The sequence below is a fragment of the Mastacembelus armatus genome, chromosome 5 (assembly GCF_900324485.2).
Source record: "Mastacembelus armatus chromosome 5, fMasArm1.2, whole genome shotgun sequence".
NCBI lineage: Eukaryota > Metazoa > Chordata > Actinopteri > Synbranchiformes > Mastacembelidae > Mastacembelus > Mastacembelus armatus.
Window position 1 is genome coordinate 11,903,844 of NC_046637.1, and position 16,788 is coordinate 11,920,631.

The 16,788-nt window shown below is 45.1% G+C and overlaps 1 protein-coding gene across 2 annotated transcripts in view; it reads left to right on the top strand.

The window, feature by feature from the left end:
* The window catches only part of tex264b (testis expressed 264, ER-phagy receptor b), a 35,399-nt gene that overhangs the window by 14,066 nt on the left and 4,545 nt on the right, over positions 1-16,788 (top strand). For both annotated transcript variants that reach the window (XM_026306989.2, XM_026306988.2), the window contains exon 3: positions 14,432-14,597. In XM_026306989.2, the coding sequence (XP_026162774.1) occupies positions 14,432-14,597 (166 nt within the window). The remainder of the gene's footprint in view (positions 1-14,431; positions 14,598-16,788) is intronic.

Consider the following 16,788-nt stretch of genomic DNA (forward strand, 5'->3'; position numbering starts at 1 on the left):
GCACTTCTCTGCCGCTTTGTTCTATCAGCAACTGTTTTTGCTGTTGACAGTGGTGTTCACTTGCTTTTGTCTTTCTCCTCAGGAGACAATGGGGTCATTGTTGAGGTAGAGGGTGCTGTTTGTATCTGTCTCAGTACTCAGTGTTCACTGTTTTCGTTTGAAAATAATAATAATAAAAAAAAGTTTTCCTTTTTTCTCCCTGTGGGCTGCAGGTGCACTTTTATCCATCAATTTCTCATCTGCACTTTCTCTCTAAGGACAGTTGGTGCCATATACACTGGGATTTGAGGTCAACACTGAACTTTGCTTCTTTCAGATACAGTCAAATACTGGAAAATGCAAAATGCTTTCCCCTTGAATTCTCTACTACATATTATTCTCACCATGTGTGAACTTTGAGTTAACACTAGTTCTACGATAAAACCTACAATGGGAACATGTTAAGATTATTGTTAACTCAAGAATAATACTAAGCTCGGAGTATATTCTTATATTGTTCACACACAATCCTGAAAATGTAATAGTATTTCAGCTAAAATTCCAATTAGGTTGTTTTGCTACTTTTTTCATTACTGTACATTCCTCCACTCACTAAGCCTGATACATGTCTCTTCATTTCTTCCCTTGTTTCTGCTGCACATGAAAGGTTAGCGGTTGAAATGTTGTCACAATTATCTGTAAAAGGGCAAGGTTTGTTGAAACTGGGGCATGTTTTCTGTTTGACACGCTGCCCGTCTGCTGCAGTGGAGAGGTGATTCTTATCTAGACATGCACCTTTGAATAGCATGTCAGGCATTTCTTTGTTTGCTGGGAGTTAAAGGCTCCTCTTCAAGGCCACCAATAGTAGCTCGTACACAGGCTTTATTTGTGTCAGGCTTGACTTTAGTTATTCTCTTTCTACTGTAGGACTTTTTTCCTCGTTAAAATTGCTCCTCTGGTGCCCAAATGTATTCACTGTATTTGTTATGCCTTCCCAGAGTGCCTCTTCACATACTGGTAAAATATTTCTTTGAGGCAGAGAGCTCTTTAGTGTTGTCTCATCCACCAGTACTTCCTCTAAAAACACTGGAGAGAAATTGTTTTGCACCAAAATGTGAGTTTAATTATCTTTTGTTCAAAGTAAATTGGGTGAATAGACACTCCTTGTCATTCCTTGACATTCCTTGACTTTTTTTGAGAAATACGCTACAGTTTATCACTTAAAAGGTAAATTATGAGAAGGTTGAAAAGTCAACAAATAAAAAAAAAATATAGGGAAAAATCCATATTCTATGTTATTTTATGTGTAGTCATCTGACCTGAACACTAATTTGCAGTATATTTTTTAGGATACTTGATGCTCCATTACTCATTGCAAATATTTTTTTTTTTTTTTGTCATCAAAAAGAATAGCAGTAATATGTGTCTTGAAAATAAACAATTATGGTACTGATGGTATTAAATAACTAAATTAAATAACTTTAGTGTCAGTATACATGTGCTCCTTGACCTGCTGCATCATCAAAACACATTTCCCTCTATAAGGCTCATTCTAGACAGCTAACATGTTGCTACCTGTTGAATATTGAGACATTTTGCAAAATGATTTCTGTCATCTTTAACAATGACTTCAAGCTGCTCTGTACAGTTTCCCAAGAGTTGTCCTTCTCTTCAGTGGTCATATGAGTTTGCTAACCTGTGCTGTGAAAGACCTGGAGACCTCAGAGTTGCTACATTAAAGTCAAAATGCCATTATGATCTTCTTGCATTGCATTATCCTGCACTGCTAATTTCTTTTTTTTTTTTATTCTTTACCTTGTACCTTGTTCTAATGGTGCCTGCTGGTGCTTTTGCACTGCATCTGAGTATGGGGCAACATCTGCATTTATATGTGTAATGATAATATTACTGTGACCTTTACACATTTGTTTTCTTTGTTTGACTTGATTATTTGATTAGAGTGATGAACACAAATAGCACTGCAGAACAATGAAGCCCCTGTGTTTGTGTTTATGCATTTATGTATTTTTATTTGTATTTTGGTATGGCACTGATGAGTGCTTTCTAAGGCTACCATACAAGCGCCTGATTGTGGTGCATTAATTCAATTCAATTAAATTTTATTTGTATAGCGCCAAATCACAATACAAATCATCTCAAGGCACTTTACAAAAACTAAAAACCCAACAAATCCCTTATGAGCAAGTACTTGGTGACAGTGGAGAGGAAAAACTCCCTTTAACGGAAGAAAAAACCTCCAGCAGAACCGGGCTCAGTTTGGGTGGCCATCTGCCTCGACTGGTTGGGGTGAGTGGATAGAGGAGAGAGAAAAGAACAGCAACAATTTCTAGTCTTATTTTATATTAGAGAAATCAATTCTTAATTCTGAACTATACCTTTCAGTAGGTTCATGTAATAGTGATGGGTGTGTGCAATGTGCAATAGAATTTTTTTTTTTTTAAATACATATTCTTATAGGTTTTTATACTTTTATTATAGTTGTTACTTTATACTTTGTCTTTTAGATGTAGGCCTATGTCCATTATTATCCACTAGAGTAACGTACAATTGTACATTGTACAATGAGAGTAAAAGCACTGACTGACTCACCTGCAAAAAAAGAAAAAGTCTCTTATGAAACAAGAATACATGCAAGGTGTATTGCTGTACTTTAGCAGAGGGAATTAAAATTCTTGTTTAAGATCTCTAGAAATAGTCTGTATAGTTTCATTGAAATATCCAAGAGTACATGTGATGTATTTGCACTGGGATCTTAGGCAGATGATGTTCTCCAGGCTAGACGTGAAAAAGTTGACACCAGAACATCCATGAAGACTGTCTCCCCTTCACCTTTTCCTCTTGGGGCCTACTGCTGCACACACTACACACTACACATACCATGCACATTTTTACATTTTGGTAATCCTTACACTCAAACTGATTTAATTAATTTATAATCCTTTGTTGATGGAGCATTTTTTTTTTCACAATGTGTCAGTAAAACAAAGCACAATAATTACAAAGTTTATTTAACTATGCCATGTGCTCGATAATCAAACCTGCTTTAATAACTTACAGAGTTTTCATGGTATAACTGGACTAATATGCACAGTTCTTGTGAAGCTTGTGAATCCAGATCTACTTTGAAGTACTGATGGTCAGAATCATGGTATTTTCTCAGGATGAACTTAGTTACCGATTATTCATGATTTACTCTTCTGATTTTGTTAAAACCTGGAATTGAAATGTCAGCATCTCTCCTAAGCCAAGAAAACAAGCAACATAAAACAAAGATGAATATCTTCAGTGTTTGAAGCAATAAGTTGAGGTTGTACTCTGTTTGGCCATTGTAATTCAAAGTTCTATTTCATCCTTTCTGACCGCCAGAGGGCGGTGGTGTAAGCACTGAATGTTCCCTTCGCGCATGCGCAGTTCGAGTATTTATACCAACAAAGTCACGTGTGACCCTGGATGACCCCCGGAGGTGATATATTCCGGCGTCATCCAAGGCTCTTTTCCTCTTTTCTTCTCGCGCGCGGTTCGCATGGTGGCCGATTGCTTTGCAAGTGGCACATTCCTTACCAGTTGCTGGGAGCCCCGTGACTCGAGTGGTCGGAGAAGCGGATTCGCCCTCCAGGGGCTGCGACTGTGGATTCGGGATCTTCCCGTTGTTGCATTACCCGGGAGGTAATAATTGTACGCTCTTTCGCTGTGGGTGCACCGCAGCAGCAAAAGTTGCTTTCTTTTGGAGTGCCGAATTTGTTGGTGACGGTGGCGTTCGCGCTCCCCTCTCCCATTGTTTCTTTTTCTCTCGGCATCGGACGCATTGTGCGTCCGCCTCGGTGACAACGCCGTGGTTGTTTTTCGTTAGTGCTATTGCAGTGCTGGTGGTGACGGTAGCGTCTCCCCTCCCCTCTCCCACTGACTGTCGGCTGCATAGTTTGATTGCTCCGCCGCCATAGCGGTGTTTCATTTGCCAATATCAAGGACATTTACTTGTGTTTTCCGCTGCGGCTAAACCGCCGCAGTTGTTTTTCTTTAACGACGCTACGCCTGTAGCCTCTGCTGGTGACGGCAGCGTTCGCGCTCCCCTCTCCCATTCTTTCCTTTTGCTGCATCGTCTCTCCATTGCGGTCGGGATGATGTAGCTGGCTTCCTAATCATATAATAATATAACAAGACAGAGAAAAACGAGACAAGAGGAGGGACGGACAGACAGTATCTCCGACCTCTACTGGTGACGGCAGCGTTCGCGCTCCCCTCTCCCATTTTTTCCAGTGGCTGCATCGTTTCTCCACTGGTCGGGACGATGTAGCTAGTTTCCTAATTATATAATAATATAACAAAAAAAAAAAAAAAAAGAAACTGACTTCTACTGGTGACGGCAGCGTTCGCGCTCCACTCTCCCATTTTTTCCTTTGGCTGCATCGTTTCTCCACTGGTCGGGACGATGTAGCTAGTTTCCCAATTATATAATAATATAACAAAAACAAAAAAAAAAAAAAAAAGAAACGGACTTCTACTGGTGACGGCAGCGTTCGCGCTCCCCTCTCCCATTTTTTCCTTTGGCTGCATCGTTTCTCCACTGGTCGGGACGATGTAGCTAGTTTCCTAATTATATTATAATATAACAAAAAAAAAAAACAAAACAAAAGAAACGGGCCTCTACTGGTGACGGCAGCGTTCGCGCTCCCTGCTCCCACATCGGCTTTGCCACATCATTTCTCTCCTGCAGGTGAGTTGTGGTACCTGCTCTTTCTGTGAAAACAACAAGAAAAGGACGGCAGTGCACCCGCTTTCAGCCTCTATTGGTGACGGCAGCGTTCGCGCTCCCCGCTCCCACATTGGCTTTGCTACATCATTTCTCCCCTGCGGGTGAGTTGTTGTACCTGTTTTCTTTGTGAAAACAACAAGAAAAGGAGGGCAGTGCACTCACCTCAGCCGCCATTGGTGACGGCAGCGTTCGCGCTCCCCACTCCCAATTGGGTTGCTGCATCGTCTCTACCTTGCGGGTGGGACGCTGTGTCGGGTTTTTTCTTTGAAATAAAAAAAAAAAAAAACAAACAAAAAACAAAAAAAGGGGAGACATACAGTCAACACTCTCAGCTGCTACTGGTGACGGCAGCGTTCGCGCTCCCAGTTTCTGGCACTTGGATTACTCCCCTGGGCGGCGGTTGCAGCGTCAGGGGCGTATCAGCCCTTTGGTACTGGGGCAAAGCCTCTCAGCATGGAGGGGGCTCACTGCTGTGTGAACTGTGGTGCCAGGCTTCAGCCGGACGATGGGCACGACCTCTGCCCGGCCTGCCTCGGCCCGGATCACTTGAGGGAAGGGTTGTCTGACAACCCGTGCATGAACTGCAGCTACTTGCCTCGGGCACAGAGGGTAGCCAGGTTGGCACTGCTGACACCGGGGGATGAGGGTGACCTCCCCCCCTCAGGACGAGTGGCGCTAGGGCCCCCTCGGCGGTCAAGGCGCCTGGCGGAGCCCACGGTGACAACGGCCCCCCCTAGGAAGAGGGCAAGGATCGGACGTGGGCTTTCCTCGAGAGTTGACAGGCTGTCAGCAGAATTAGCGGAGATGAGATCTGCGTTCTTGACTCAACACGCAGACCCTCCAGCAGCGGCGGCAGTGCCACCCTCTCCGCCTGGGCCCAGTTGGGCCCCGGAGGAAGATGTCCTCTCATTGGCTGCCTCAGCTTCCCAGTTTACGGATGATGCTGAGGAAGGGCCCTCTCAGACTTCAGGCCCGAGTTCGGTATCCTCTGGTCACAGCTCGGCGAGTACCACAGGGGACACTTCAATGCAAGACCTCATGCGCATGGCGCTGGGGTGCTTGAATATAGAGATCCCACAGCAGGTGGACCCGAACCCCCAGAGTGCCTTCTTCAGGCGTGGGCGGCCTCCTACGGCCTTTGTTGTTCCCCCTTCCAGAGAATATCTGGAGGAGCTACATACCTGCCGGCGGGACCCAAGAGCCAGGTCTCGGCTTTCAGCAGATGGTCGAGTCCTAGCATCCATGCACAATGCAGCAGAGGCTGGCTTGGCACACATGCCAGCGGTAGAGCCAGCGGTGGCCTCCCTCATTGTGACACCTGAGGAGGCCCTGCGCCCCACTGTCCGGTGCCCGCGGCCCCAATGCCGGGTCACGGACGACCTGGTGACAAGGGCCTATGATGCTGGTGCGCGTGCTGGCCGTCTGGGAAACTCACTAGCGCACCTGATGTTTGCCTTATCGGCCTCCTTGCCGGACACCACAGATGCGGCTTCCGCTACGGCATTCAGCGATGCGGCATTGCAGACTTTTGCCATCTTAACCCGTGAGCTGGGTAGGATGATGTCGTTTCTTGTCCAGACTCGGCGTCAGATATGGCTGGCACAGTCAGCTCTGACTGAGCAGTGTCGCAATGTCCTCCGTAGTGTCCCTGTGGAACCGGGACACTTGTTTGGGTCAGCTGCATCGGCAGCGCTGGAGCGCACCATTCAGGCTCGGGAGACCAGACAGCAGTTGTCGAGCCTCAGTCGAGCCTCAGTAGACCCATGGCGCCCCCACCTACATTCAGAATTCGGGCAGCAGCTCCGAGGACCCGGCTGCCGCGTAGGACCCACCATGCTACTGGTCCTTACCAGCATCAGCGGGCGCTGAGGGTGGGCAGGGGCTTTCGGGAGCAAGCCCGTCCTGGGCCAGAACAGCCTTGGGCCCAGCGTCCTCCCCGTCGCCCCCCCAAGGCCCCTAAGGGCCGCGGGGGCAGGGGATGAAACGTCCGGGCCGGCGGTCGGGAGCTTCATCCAACAGCACCTCAACTGTTGGGCTGCCCTCACGTCGGACCCATGGGTGGTTGCCACCTTGACTCATGGGTACAAGTTGCAGTTCCGACGCCGGCCCCCCGTTTCGAACCGGGTCAAAATGACCATCATCGGAGACCCGGCAAAAGCCCTGGCATTGGACCAGGAGCTCTCTGCCCTCCTCGCCAAAGGGGCGATCGAGGCAGTAGACCCTCTGTCACAGCCCAGAGGGTTCTATTCCCCATATTTTCTCATTCCGAAAAGGACGGGCGGGTTCCGCCCGATTCTAGACTTAAGACGGCTCAACAGGTATCTGAAAGTTTTGCCGTTTCATATGCTGACAGTGACAGAGGTATTGCAGACCGTCGCCAGCGGGGACTGGTTCACCTCTATAGACCTCAGGGACGCTTACTTCCACGTCCCCATCTCACCACTGCACAGGAGGTTTCTCCGCTTCGCATACCGGGGACGCCACTGGCAATTCCGAGTGCTCCCATTCGGGCTGTCGCTTTCACCGCGGGTGTTCACTCGGTGTGTGAAAGCGGCTCTTGCTCCCTTGCAAGCCTGGGGGATCAGGCTGTTACCATACCTGGACGATTGGCTGGTCTGCGCCAAATCCCAGGCTCAGGCCACTCGGGACACAGCTCGTCTGTTGTCCCACGTGGCCAGGTTAGGCTTCCGGGTCAATCTGGACAAGAGCTGTCTGATCCCCTCTCAGTCGGTGACCTTCATCGGGATGTCCTTGGACACAGTCTCCATGATGACTCGCCCAACCCCGACTCGGGTGGGCGACATTCTTCGCCTGCTCCGCCACTTCAGGCCGGGCAGGTCGCTGCCCTACATCGTGTTTCTCCGTCTTCTGGGCAAGTTAACCTCTGTCTCGCAGATTGTTCCTCTGGGCCTGCTGTACATACGCCCCCTTCAGCGATGGCTGAACGGCTTCCACCTGGATGCAGAGCGCCACAGGCGGCAGAGGCTCCGGGTATCAGGGCGGTGCCTTCGTGCCCTGGCTCCTTGGCGGAGCAGGGCCTACATGTCCAGGGGGGTCCCCATGGGCATTGTAGTGTCGCGGAGAGAAGTTGTCTCTACGGACGCTTGCCCCACAGGATGGGGAGCGGTGTGGCAACACAGGACGGCACAGGGGCAGTGGCCTGTCAGGGAACGCACCGACCACATCAATGTGTTGGAACTGCGAGCGGTGCATCGAGCCCTCGAGTACTTTTTGCCATGCCTACGGGGAAAACACGTGCTTATTCGGTCGGACAATACCTCGACCGTCTATCATGTCAATCATCAAGGGGGGACCAGGTCGGCGCAGCTTCTGAAGGCGTCCTGGGACCTTTTGGTGTGGGCCGCACCACGCCTGGCCAGCCTGCGGGCAATATACCTACCAGGAGAGAGGAACCAGCTCGCAGACTACCTCTCTCGGCAGGTGCTCCCTCCAGGGGAGTGGCGTCTCCACCCGGAGGTGGTACACAACATCTGGGACCTCTACGGCAGGGCGGAGGTGGATCTGTTTGCCTCGCAGGAGTCGACGCACTGTCCCCTCTGGTTTTCCTGGATGGGGCCGACAGGCCCCCTGGGCCAGGATGCTCTAGCCCATCCCTGGCCCCGGGGCCTTTTGTATGCCTTCCCGCCGCTATCCCTTGTGGTTCCAACACTCCACAGGGTTCTTCGGCAGGGTCACAGACTGTTATTGGTGGCCCCCTTCTGGCCAGCACGGCCATGGTTCCCACTGCTGTGCGAGCTCTGTCGCGGCAGGCCATGGTGCCTTCCGCACAGGGCAGACCTTCTGTCCCAGCTGGGAGGGAGGATTTGGCACCCCAATCCACGACGTCTCCAGCTGTGGGTTTGGCCGCTGCAGGGTCCGAACTGCAGCGGACAGTTCTCTCGGACCCTGTCTGGCAGACCATCCTGAACGCCAGGGCACTGTCCACTCGCCAGCAGTATGAGAACAGGTGGAAGCTGTTCGCACAGTGGTGTGTTGAGCGTGCGGAGGATCCGGTATCTTGCCTAGTGGCCACGATCCTGGATTTCCTTCAATCCCTCCTGGAGAGGGGCCGTTCCCCCTCTACCCTTAAAGTTTATGTGGCTGCAATATCATGTCACCATGTTTGGGCGGGCCACAATACGGTGGGACGTCACGCACTGGTATCTCTTTTTCTGAAGGGCGCCTGGCGCTTGTGCCCTCCGACACGCCCACGTGCACCGGCATGGGACCTGCCGCTGGTACTGGAGGCCATGTGCACGCCTCCTTTCGAGCCGTTGTTACAGGCGGAACTGAAGTGGGTATCTTGTAAAACTGCGTTTTTGCTGGCCATTACCTCTGCAAAACGCGTCAGCGAGCTGCATGCCCTATCTGTCAGTGATACATGCCTGAGATGGAGTCCAGACGGGTCTGGCGTTACGCTGTGGCCAAACACAGCCTTCCTTCCAAAGGTGCTGTCTGGTTCGCACCGCAATCAACCCATACGGCTTGCGCGGTTTGACCCCCCACCGGAATCAGGTGGGGACAGGCTGAGATTACTGTGCCCGGTACGCGCACTGCGGGCATACATGGCAGCTACAGCGGCGATACGAACAGCTGACCAGCTGTTCCTGTGCTATGGGGGACCTAAGAGGGGTCGCGCTCTCTCTAAGCAGCGCCTCTCCCACTGGATTGTCGAGGTCATCTCGCATGCCTACACGGCAGACAATCGCACCTTGCCGCAGAGCGTGACAGCCCACTCCACTAGAGGTGTCGCAACATCATGGGCGGCCTTGAGAGGAGTACCCTTGGCCGATATATGTGCTGCGGCTTCATGGACATCACCCAACACATTTTCCAGGTTCTATAGGCTGAATGTTGTCACTCCTCAGCCGCTGGATGTGGTCCTCCGGACGGAGGCCTGGGGGCCCTCTCCGTGAGAGGGATGCTCAGGATTCTTCGTGACTTCGCTGGTATAAGTCATTCAGTGCTTACAGCACCGCCCTCTGGCGGTCAGAAAGGATGAAATAGAACGAAAGTTACGCATGTAACTGCGGTTCTATGAATCCTGAATGACCGCCAGAGCTCTCTTGTCCCTCAGAATCCTCGCGTTCTCGCGAGAAGAATCTGTAGGAAAAGAGCCTTGGATGACGCCGGAATATATCACCTCCTGGGGTCATCCAGGGTCACACGTGACTTTGTTGGTATAAATACTCGAACTGCGCATGTGCGAAGGGAACATTCAGTGCTTACAGCACCGCCCTCTGGCGGTCATTCAGGATTCATAGAACCGCAGTTACATGCGTAACTTTCGGTATATTCCATTAGTAATACTACAATGTAATATTGTTTTCATGCCAGAGAAACTAAACAGATGTTTTTTCTGTCCAAAAACATAGCAATTTCTGTGCTGTAAAGGATGTGAAGAAAAACCCTCTATGACCCTGTTACTCTGTACTAGGTTAAGTGCTCTCCTGGGCTCTCAGAATAAAAATAATCAAACAAAAATCAATAAATACACTATCCGCAATCCTCTACCCAATTACTGAAGCCTGTTATACAGCTTGTTTCAGCATTGATATTGTTGAAAGGCTTTCAAAGGTGTTAAACACTTGTCACGTATAGGTACTATAATTGTAGTTTTGCATTACACCTAATGACAGGTTACATTTAAAATGTTATATCTATGTGGAAGGTCAAGAGGTTTTTCATTTATATGACATGATGTCCTGTGAAGACACTAAGCTGGCCATTATTAACACTCCTAATCAGTATAAACACTGTAGAGCTGCAACTAATGATTTTCTCAAATTTAAAAACTGATTGTCTGCACTTAGACAACCGAGAGTTTCCTAAATCCCAACATGATATCCTTTATATTCACAGCTGTACAAAAACAAAATTCATTTTACTATGATAAAACCTCATAATTTTGCTTGAAAACTAATTAAATTGTTGGTTATGTTCAATAAATTGAATGAAGTAATTGTTTTACATTTAAAACAATTGTTTTATGTAATCTATGTTTTTAAAAAAAATCATGTGCACATTGACTTCTGGGGTGGCACACAGGCTTAGCTCTGCAATGTTTATTTTTGTATATGCCTTATTAAATCTGTGTTTCCGTATAGCTGAGCTATGATATTGGAATCATATTCTGCTCAGCTGCAGCTGTCAATTTGGGGTTTGCTGAGGCCAACAAAACTACATGTTATGCTTTGTCTGTCTCCATATTTTACACTAAACGAAAAATTTCTTTTAAAAGGTAGCTCTTATAATTAAGTTATTGGGTAACTTCCAAGTCATGTAGCAAAACGGTCAGAAATACTGAGAGCAGACACTGGAAGAGTGAATCCTCTTTTTGAATATTAATGATAATTTCTGAATGAATTAGCATTTAGCATTCCTTTTTTTCTCCGCTCACTTCTCTGGCCAGCCACTGTTGCTCTGAAAAAGTCAGAAGTACTCACCCCTCCACCTCCTGCCAAAGAGCAGTGTTACTTTTCCATTACTGAAAAGAACATTTGAACTTTAAAGTGCAAATGCAACTCCTGCCTTTTTGTTTTTGCATGAAATTCATTTGAGCTGTGATTCATGTTTTTGTAGCTGTTCAGTGAGTAGACCAAAGGCAACGGCAAGATCTGAAAAATCTGCACCTAATAAATCACAGAAGCAGAGGTGCAGATGAGTCACTCATTTATTTAAAGTGTATGTTTGTAAAGTAAAATAAGGCAGTATACAGAGCCTGTGAAGCCAGAAAGTGCATCACAAAATATAAAAAATGTGGTGAGAAAATCATACCAGTTGCTCACTGGATTACTGGCAAGGAGGAGCATATGAACCCAAAGCAGTTTTTTTTTAATAATAATGCATCCAAAAACAGCTTATATTCAAGTTGTGGAAGCACAAAACAAGGCTGAATAGTATAAATTAATTTGTCCTACTTTTAGATTTATTTATATTTCAAGAGAGGCAAAATATGTTTTTGCCGACTTGTAGCACTCATTAGGTGCCATTGCTTTTGCTCTGCACCTTCACATGTACTGTTGAAGTGCTGACATCAATGTGCCCCCTTTGCAGAACCTGATGTACCCTGATTTCCACTTTAAACACAATTTCCTTATTATTTTTCATTTCATCCACAACCTAAATAATAATATCATAATGTTGTTAGACCTGGGCCAGGACTGCATAAACACTGCTTAGCAAATTTAAAATAATTATGAATGCCAGTATAAAATTGAGCATTTTTGCAGCTTTATGTATCATCAGGCTTGCACACAACAAATTCTTTCCAAGATGTTGTGAAGCAAACAGATGTCCACTTCATCCCTTAATGAACTATAGGCTGTTCCCCTGTAGACTGGCTGGGATTTGTGTGAAGGAGGTGAAACAAGGACAAAAGATGTTCATAAGGTAGAGTGGATCCTCTCTATGTTAGGTACTTTATATTCATTTTTAATAGTGTTTCTATTATTTTATTCTAGGGGTAAATGAAGTGCTTTTAAAATCACCACCTCTGCTCTTTTAGCATATAACTTTTGTTCTGGGATCTGTTAGGTTTGCCATTAGAGTGCTAAGTCTATTTTCATTTAGTAAATCTTGTCTATATTAAAGGATTCTTGAGCTCCTCTCCAATCCTTTGTTGTAACTTCCAACACCAACTAGCCAATTAAAATCTCTTGGGCTTCTATTATACTGCATAGTTCTTATTTTATATTTTTCTGACTGATCAGAATTTATCAGTAGAAAATTAAAACTGAACTCCTCTGTGCAGCTATTGCACTGACAAGTGTCTGAGCTATACTCCATTTCATAAAGTATAGAGAATGAAGTCTGTCTGTCTGTCTGTCTGTCTGTCTGTCTGTCTGTCTGTCTGTCTGTCTGTCTGTCTGTCAGTCAGTCAGTCAGTCAGTCAGTCAGTCAGTCAGTCAGTCAGTCAGTCAGTCAGTCAGTCAGTCAGTCAGTCAGTCAGTCAGTCAGTCAGTCAGTCAGTCAGTCAGTCAGTCAGTCAGTCAGTCAGTCAGTCAGTCAGTCAGTCAGTCAGTCAGTCAGTCAGTCAGTCAGTCAATCATTTATTGATGGGTTGTGAACTTCAAAATTAAACTGGTGTGTGTATATTTGTATGCATGCTCATCAATGTGTAGCTGTGTCTGTCCATGTCTGACTCTGATAGATGAGACAAGCCAATGAGGATACCCAGATGTTTCTGAAGGAAAAATGCACCAATAATTGATGTTGCTGAAATCACTGAAACTGACAACATTGTTCCTGTAGACTGCAGTGAGAGGAATGTCACTGTTGTCATAATTGGGCTGAGAGACAGATGGTGAGAAAGATGATAAGATAGAGTTTGAATAGAAGTCAGCTGGTATGTCTTATGTGTGCGTCTTCATTCTACAAGCCTGATTATCAGATCCTACATGTGCTACTTTCTTCCTGTTCTACTAACTAGTAACTACCTGTCACTGCTTGAAACTGGAACACCACCAAGGAGCACAGGGACCCTATACTTGCAGGATCTGTGCAGAAACAGTAATAATATGAACAGTTTCAACAATTGGAGAGATGTTATAAATTTGCCATGGTATAAGACATGATTTCTAGTTTAAAATGCTTGGGCTAATATAGTTGAAATTGGTTGGAGTTTGGAGATGGAGATTGCAAGGCATCATTACCAGAATACAAAGCTTTTATTCTCAATTAAATGTTAACACACTACACCTTCTTTTAATTAAAGCAATTTTAAACCACACTAAATGCCATAATGTCATGAGTCTTTGTCATGACTTGCTTTGATTCCCAATGATTTTTAAATTATTGCTTGTGATGTACAACTCTTATATAACTCTTCTAATATTTTAGAAGTTACTAATCATCATCCAGTGTATTTAAATTTAAATTGTCTCAAATGGCAAAAAAATCAGTTTCACCTTGGCAGCAGCAAAATGGAAGCAAAAATGAAAACTGACGTAAATTTTAGCAAATTAAAACAAATTTGCTATTAAATCATTCAGAATGCTGAGATACTGCGCTGTGGCTGCAGTGTGTTTTTTAGTGTTGCTCAACATTTAGCATATGCCAAAAAGGTGAATGTAACAGACACTGGCTGTGCATGAGCTGAATAACAAGACATACTGTATGAAAGGTTAATGAGCCCGGAGAACTGTTGTGGTCTCTGTCATGTGAGACTTCCCACTTCTAGAGGAGTGAGGCAAGTAACTGAGGAAGAAACACACAGTCTTAACAGATTTGCTATGACGTGTGGAGGCTGAACATTCATAAAGACAGATTACAGAGCTCTAAATGTGTTGTATGAGGATTGTGAAGAGAGAGGAAAACAGTTTAATGGTTCAGATCACTTTCACTCTTTAGTGACTGGAAGCAGAGTTAGGATTATTGGCATGTCTGTTCTTGTACCCTACTATGATGTGTCCTCTGTGCATTGCAATTACATGTATATCTATGTGAACGCGTGCTAATAAGTGTTAATGGGGCTCACTTTAACATTAGCAGAGCTGACTTTGCACCTACAGACTTAAATTAGCATGGGAAATTTAAAGCTCTACGGTCCACCTACATACTTTTCAAACAAGATTTTGGCAGCAGGTAGATATTTTTATGTTACAGTATTGTGCACAGAAATCACTACTAAATGTGCAAACTCTAAAGGAAATGCTCACAAACAAACATTTCTTACAGGAAAGGAGGCTGTGTGCACACCCATTCCTTGAGATCTACAGGGAGGGTCAGATCCAGTTTATGGCCCCCTTGGCTCGGCAGGGAGATTTCTATGTGCCAGAAGTCCGGCAAGTAGAAAGAAGATTCTCAGAGCAAGAGGAATCGCACAGTGACAGCGAAGTCTCAGGTATGTGGACCTCATGTTATATAATCTATACACACGTACTGATTTATTCATTCATAAATTTTATTAATTTTGTCTCACATTTAATGGGCTATAATGATCCAATAATGAATGACAAAACTAATAAGCAATAAAGATCATTATTTGCACAAACTGTCTTACATCAGGTTTTTCATTCTTTACAGAAACTTTTAGTGTACTGGGCTAAGTCAGTACCTTTCAGTGTTTTTATCTCTTTTGGTGAAAATAGCTGCTGGTACCAGAAATAAGGCTGATGAAAACAGGGACAGTGAAAGGAAACGGTAAAGTTGCAAGTTGTAGACCCATAATGAAGTGTTGAAAGGCGCTAAGACACTAGTTAAGGGGAAATGCAGGTATAATTTTCTGTGGGTTTGTCAACAAGAAGAACTAATCCCTTTCATAGTACACCTAATCACACATTTTAGAGGTGAAATTAGCTGTTGCAACCATAAAATTTTGAAGGAAAAAAAGGAAATGTATTTTTCTCAGTTGATTCGATCCAGTCAGCTACTTTCTGATAGCCATTAGAAAACTGGTTGTTAGGCACCTGTATTTTGGCGTCAGCCTCCATTCAGGGTACATGCTGCTCAAGTGGGACTCAGGGGAATTGGACCTTGTTTCTGCTGCTGTTTTGTTTATGAGCAACCCTGCAGAAGAAAACTGTGCTTGACACCTTCTTAGGTGTTAATGAGAAGCCCAGACACAGCAGCCTCTGGTTGGAAGTGTGCTGCCAATCAATGAGGGCATGTCCACAGCTTTACAGACACCATATGGAAACCTTACTTTGACTGTAAAAGATGCACAAGCACTTAAACACAGTTCCAATTGACACTAGTATATCCTTGTGAGACAAAAAGCTCATGAAGGAGTGTTATCAGGAGTAAACACTGGATGAAGCGAGATGAAGTGAGTCTAATCATGAGTTGACATGAAGTGTGAAAATAAGTCCATTTAATGATAGCAGCTTCATAACTACAGCTTTGTGGCAGAGGCCACATTGTTAATACAATTAAATTAAATTAAACACAGTTAGACCTTACAGTTCATCCAAATATAGCCCAGCAGAAAATTAATGGACACAAATAAATATAAAACTAATCATGAAAGACAATAAAGAATCCAGATGGCACATTATGTTACAGTATACAGTATTAATTATTTGAACATGTGTTAGATAGCATTGAGTTGTTTAGGAGTACATACTTTATGATTGCTGCTAAAGCACTTGCTAATTTAGTCAACTGATGGAAGCTTAACGATTTAAATAATGAAGCAGTTTGTCATAAATGGAGCAAAAATCCTGCATTCGGCTATCAGATATTTGGATCGAATACTAGACATATGCAAACTGAAGATGTCATATTGGTTCTGGAAATTTGTCATGTTTTTTCACATTTTTTGCCATTTTATGATTAAATGAATAATAGATTTCTGAAATGTCTAAGATGTTAGAAAGTACAAATGAATGATGGAGGTTCCTGATGAAGCCAAGTGATCCTCCACTGTTTCATGCAGTGGTGTATGCCCCTGAGGGGCACAGGATACAATTATTGATTTATTCCTCTGGTATTTGTATTTTCATTCAACTTCTCTCAGCATCTCCACGCTCTGCTAGAAAGCGGAGTCAAACTAAGTGGCGTTGAGAAATCTGGTGCTCTTCATGTGTCATGAGTGCAATGCAGAGAGGAAGTGACATTTGGGTCCACGGCTGTGAATGATAATGTGACAGGTAGCCATGCTCTTGTCACACAGAGATCAACTGAGCTGGGTCAGTGGAGCATTCAGGCCTGGAAGCTTCTTTGGTCCATTGGCCCCCATTCACTACTCCCTACTCCCCCATACTGATCCCGTCTCAGTGACTGGATTGACCCCCAGCTTTCTCACACATGGCTCCTCGCTCTGTCAGAAAACAGCCTGAAAATCACCGTCATTCACTAACATAGTTTATTTTGCTACAAAGTGGGCATACAATAGCATTTTGCCTCAGCAGCAACAAGTTTACTACTACTTGTGACCCAGTTTTCTGAAATCAAGTCTTGTCTCGATTCCCATGTCCACGAGGGCAAAACCAACTTATGCATGAACTTTATAAATTCAGTCAAACTGGATTAGTTTGTGAACGTGGGTTGATGGAAAGTGTTAACAGGGATCCTGTAATAGATACATACAACAC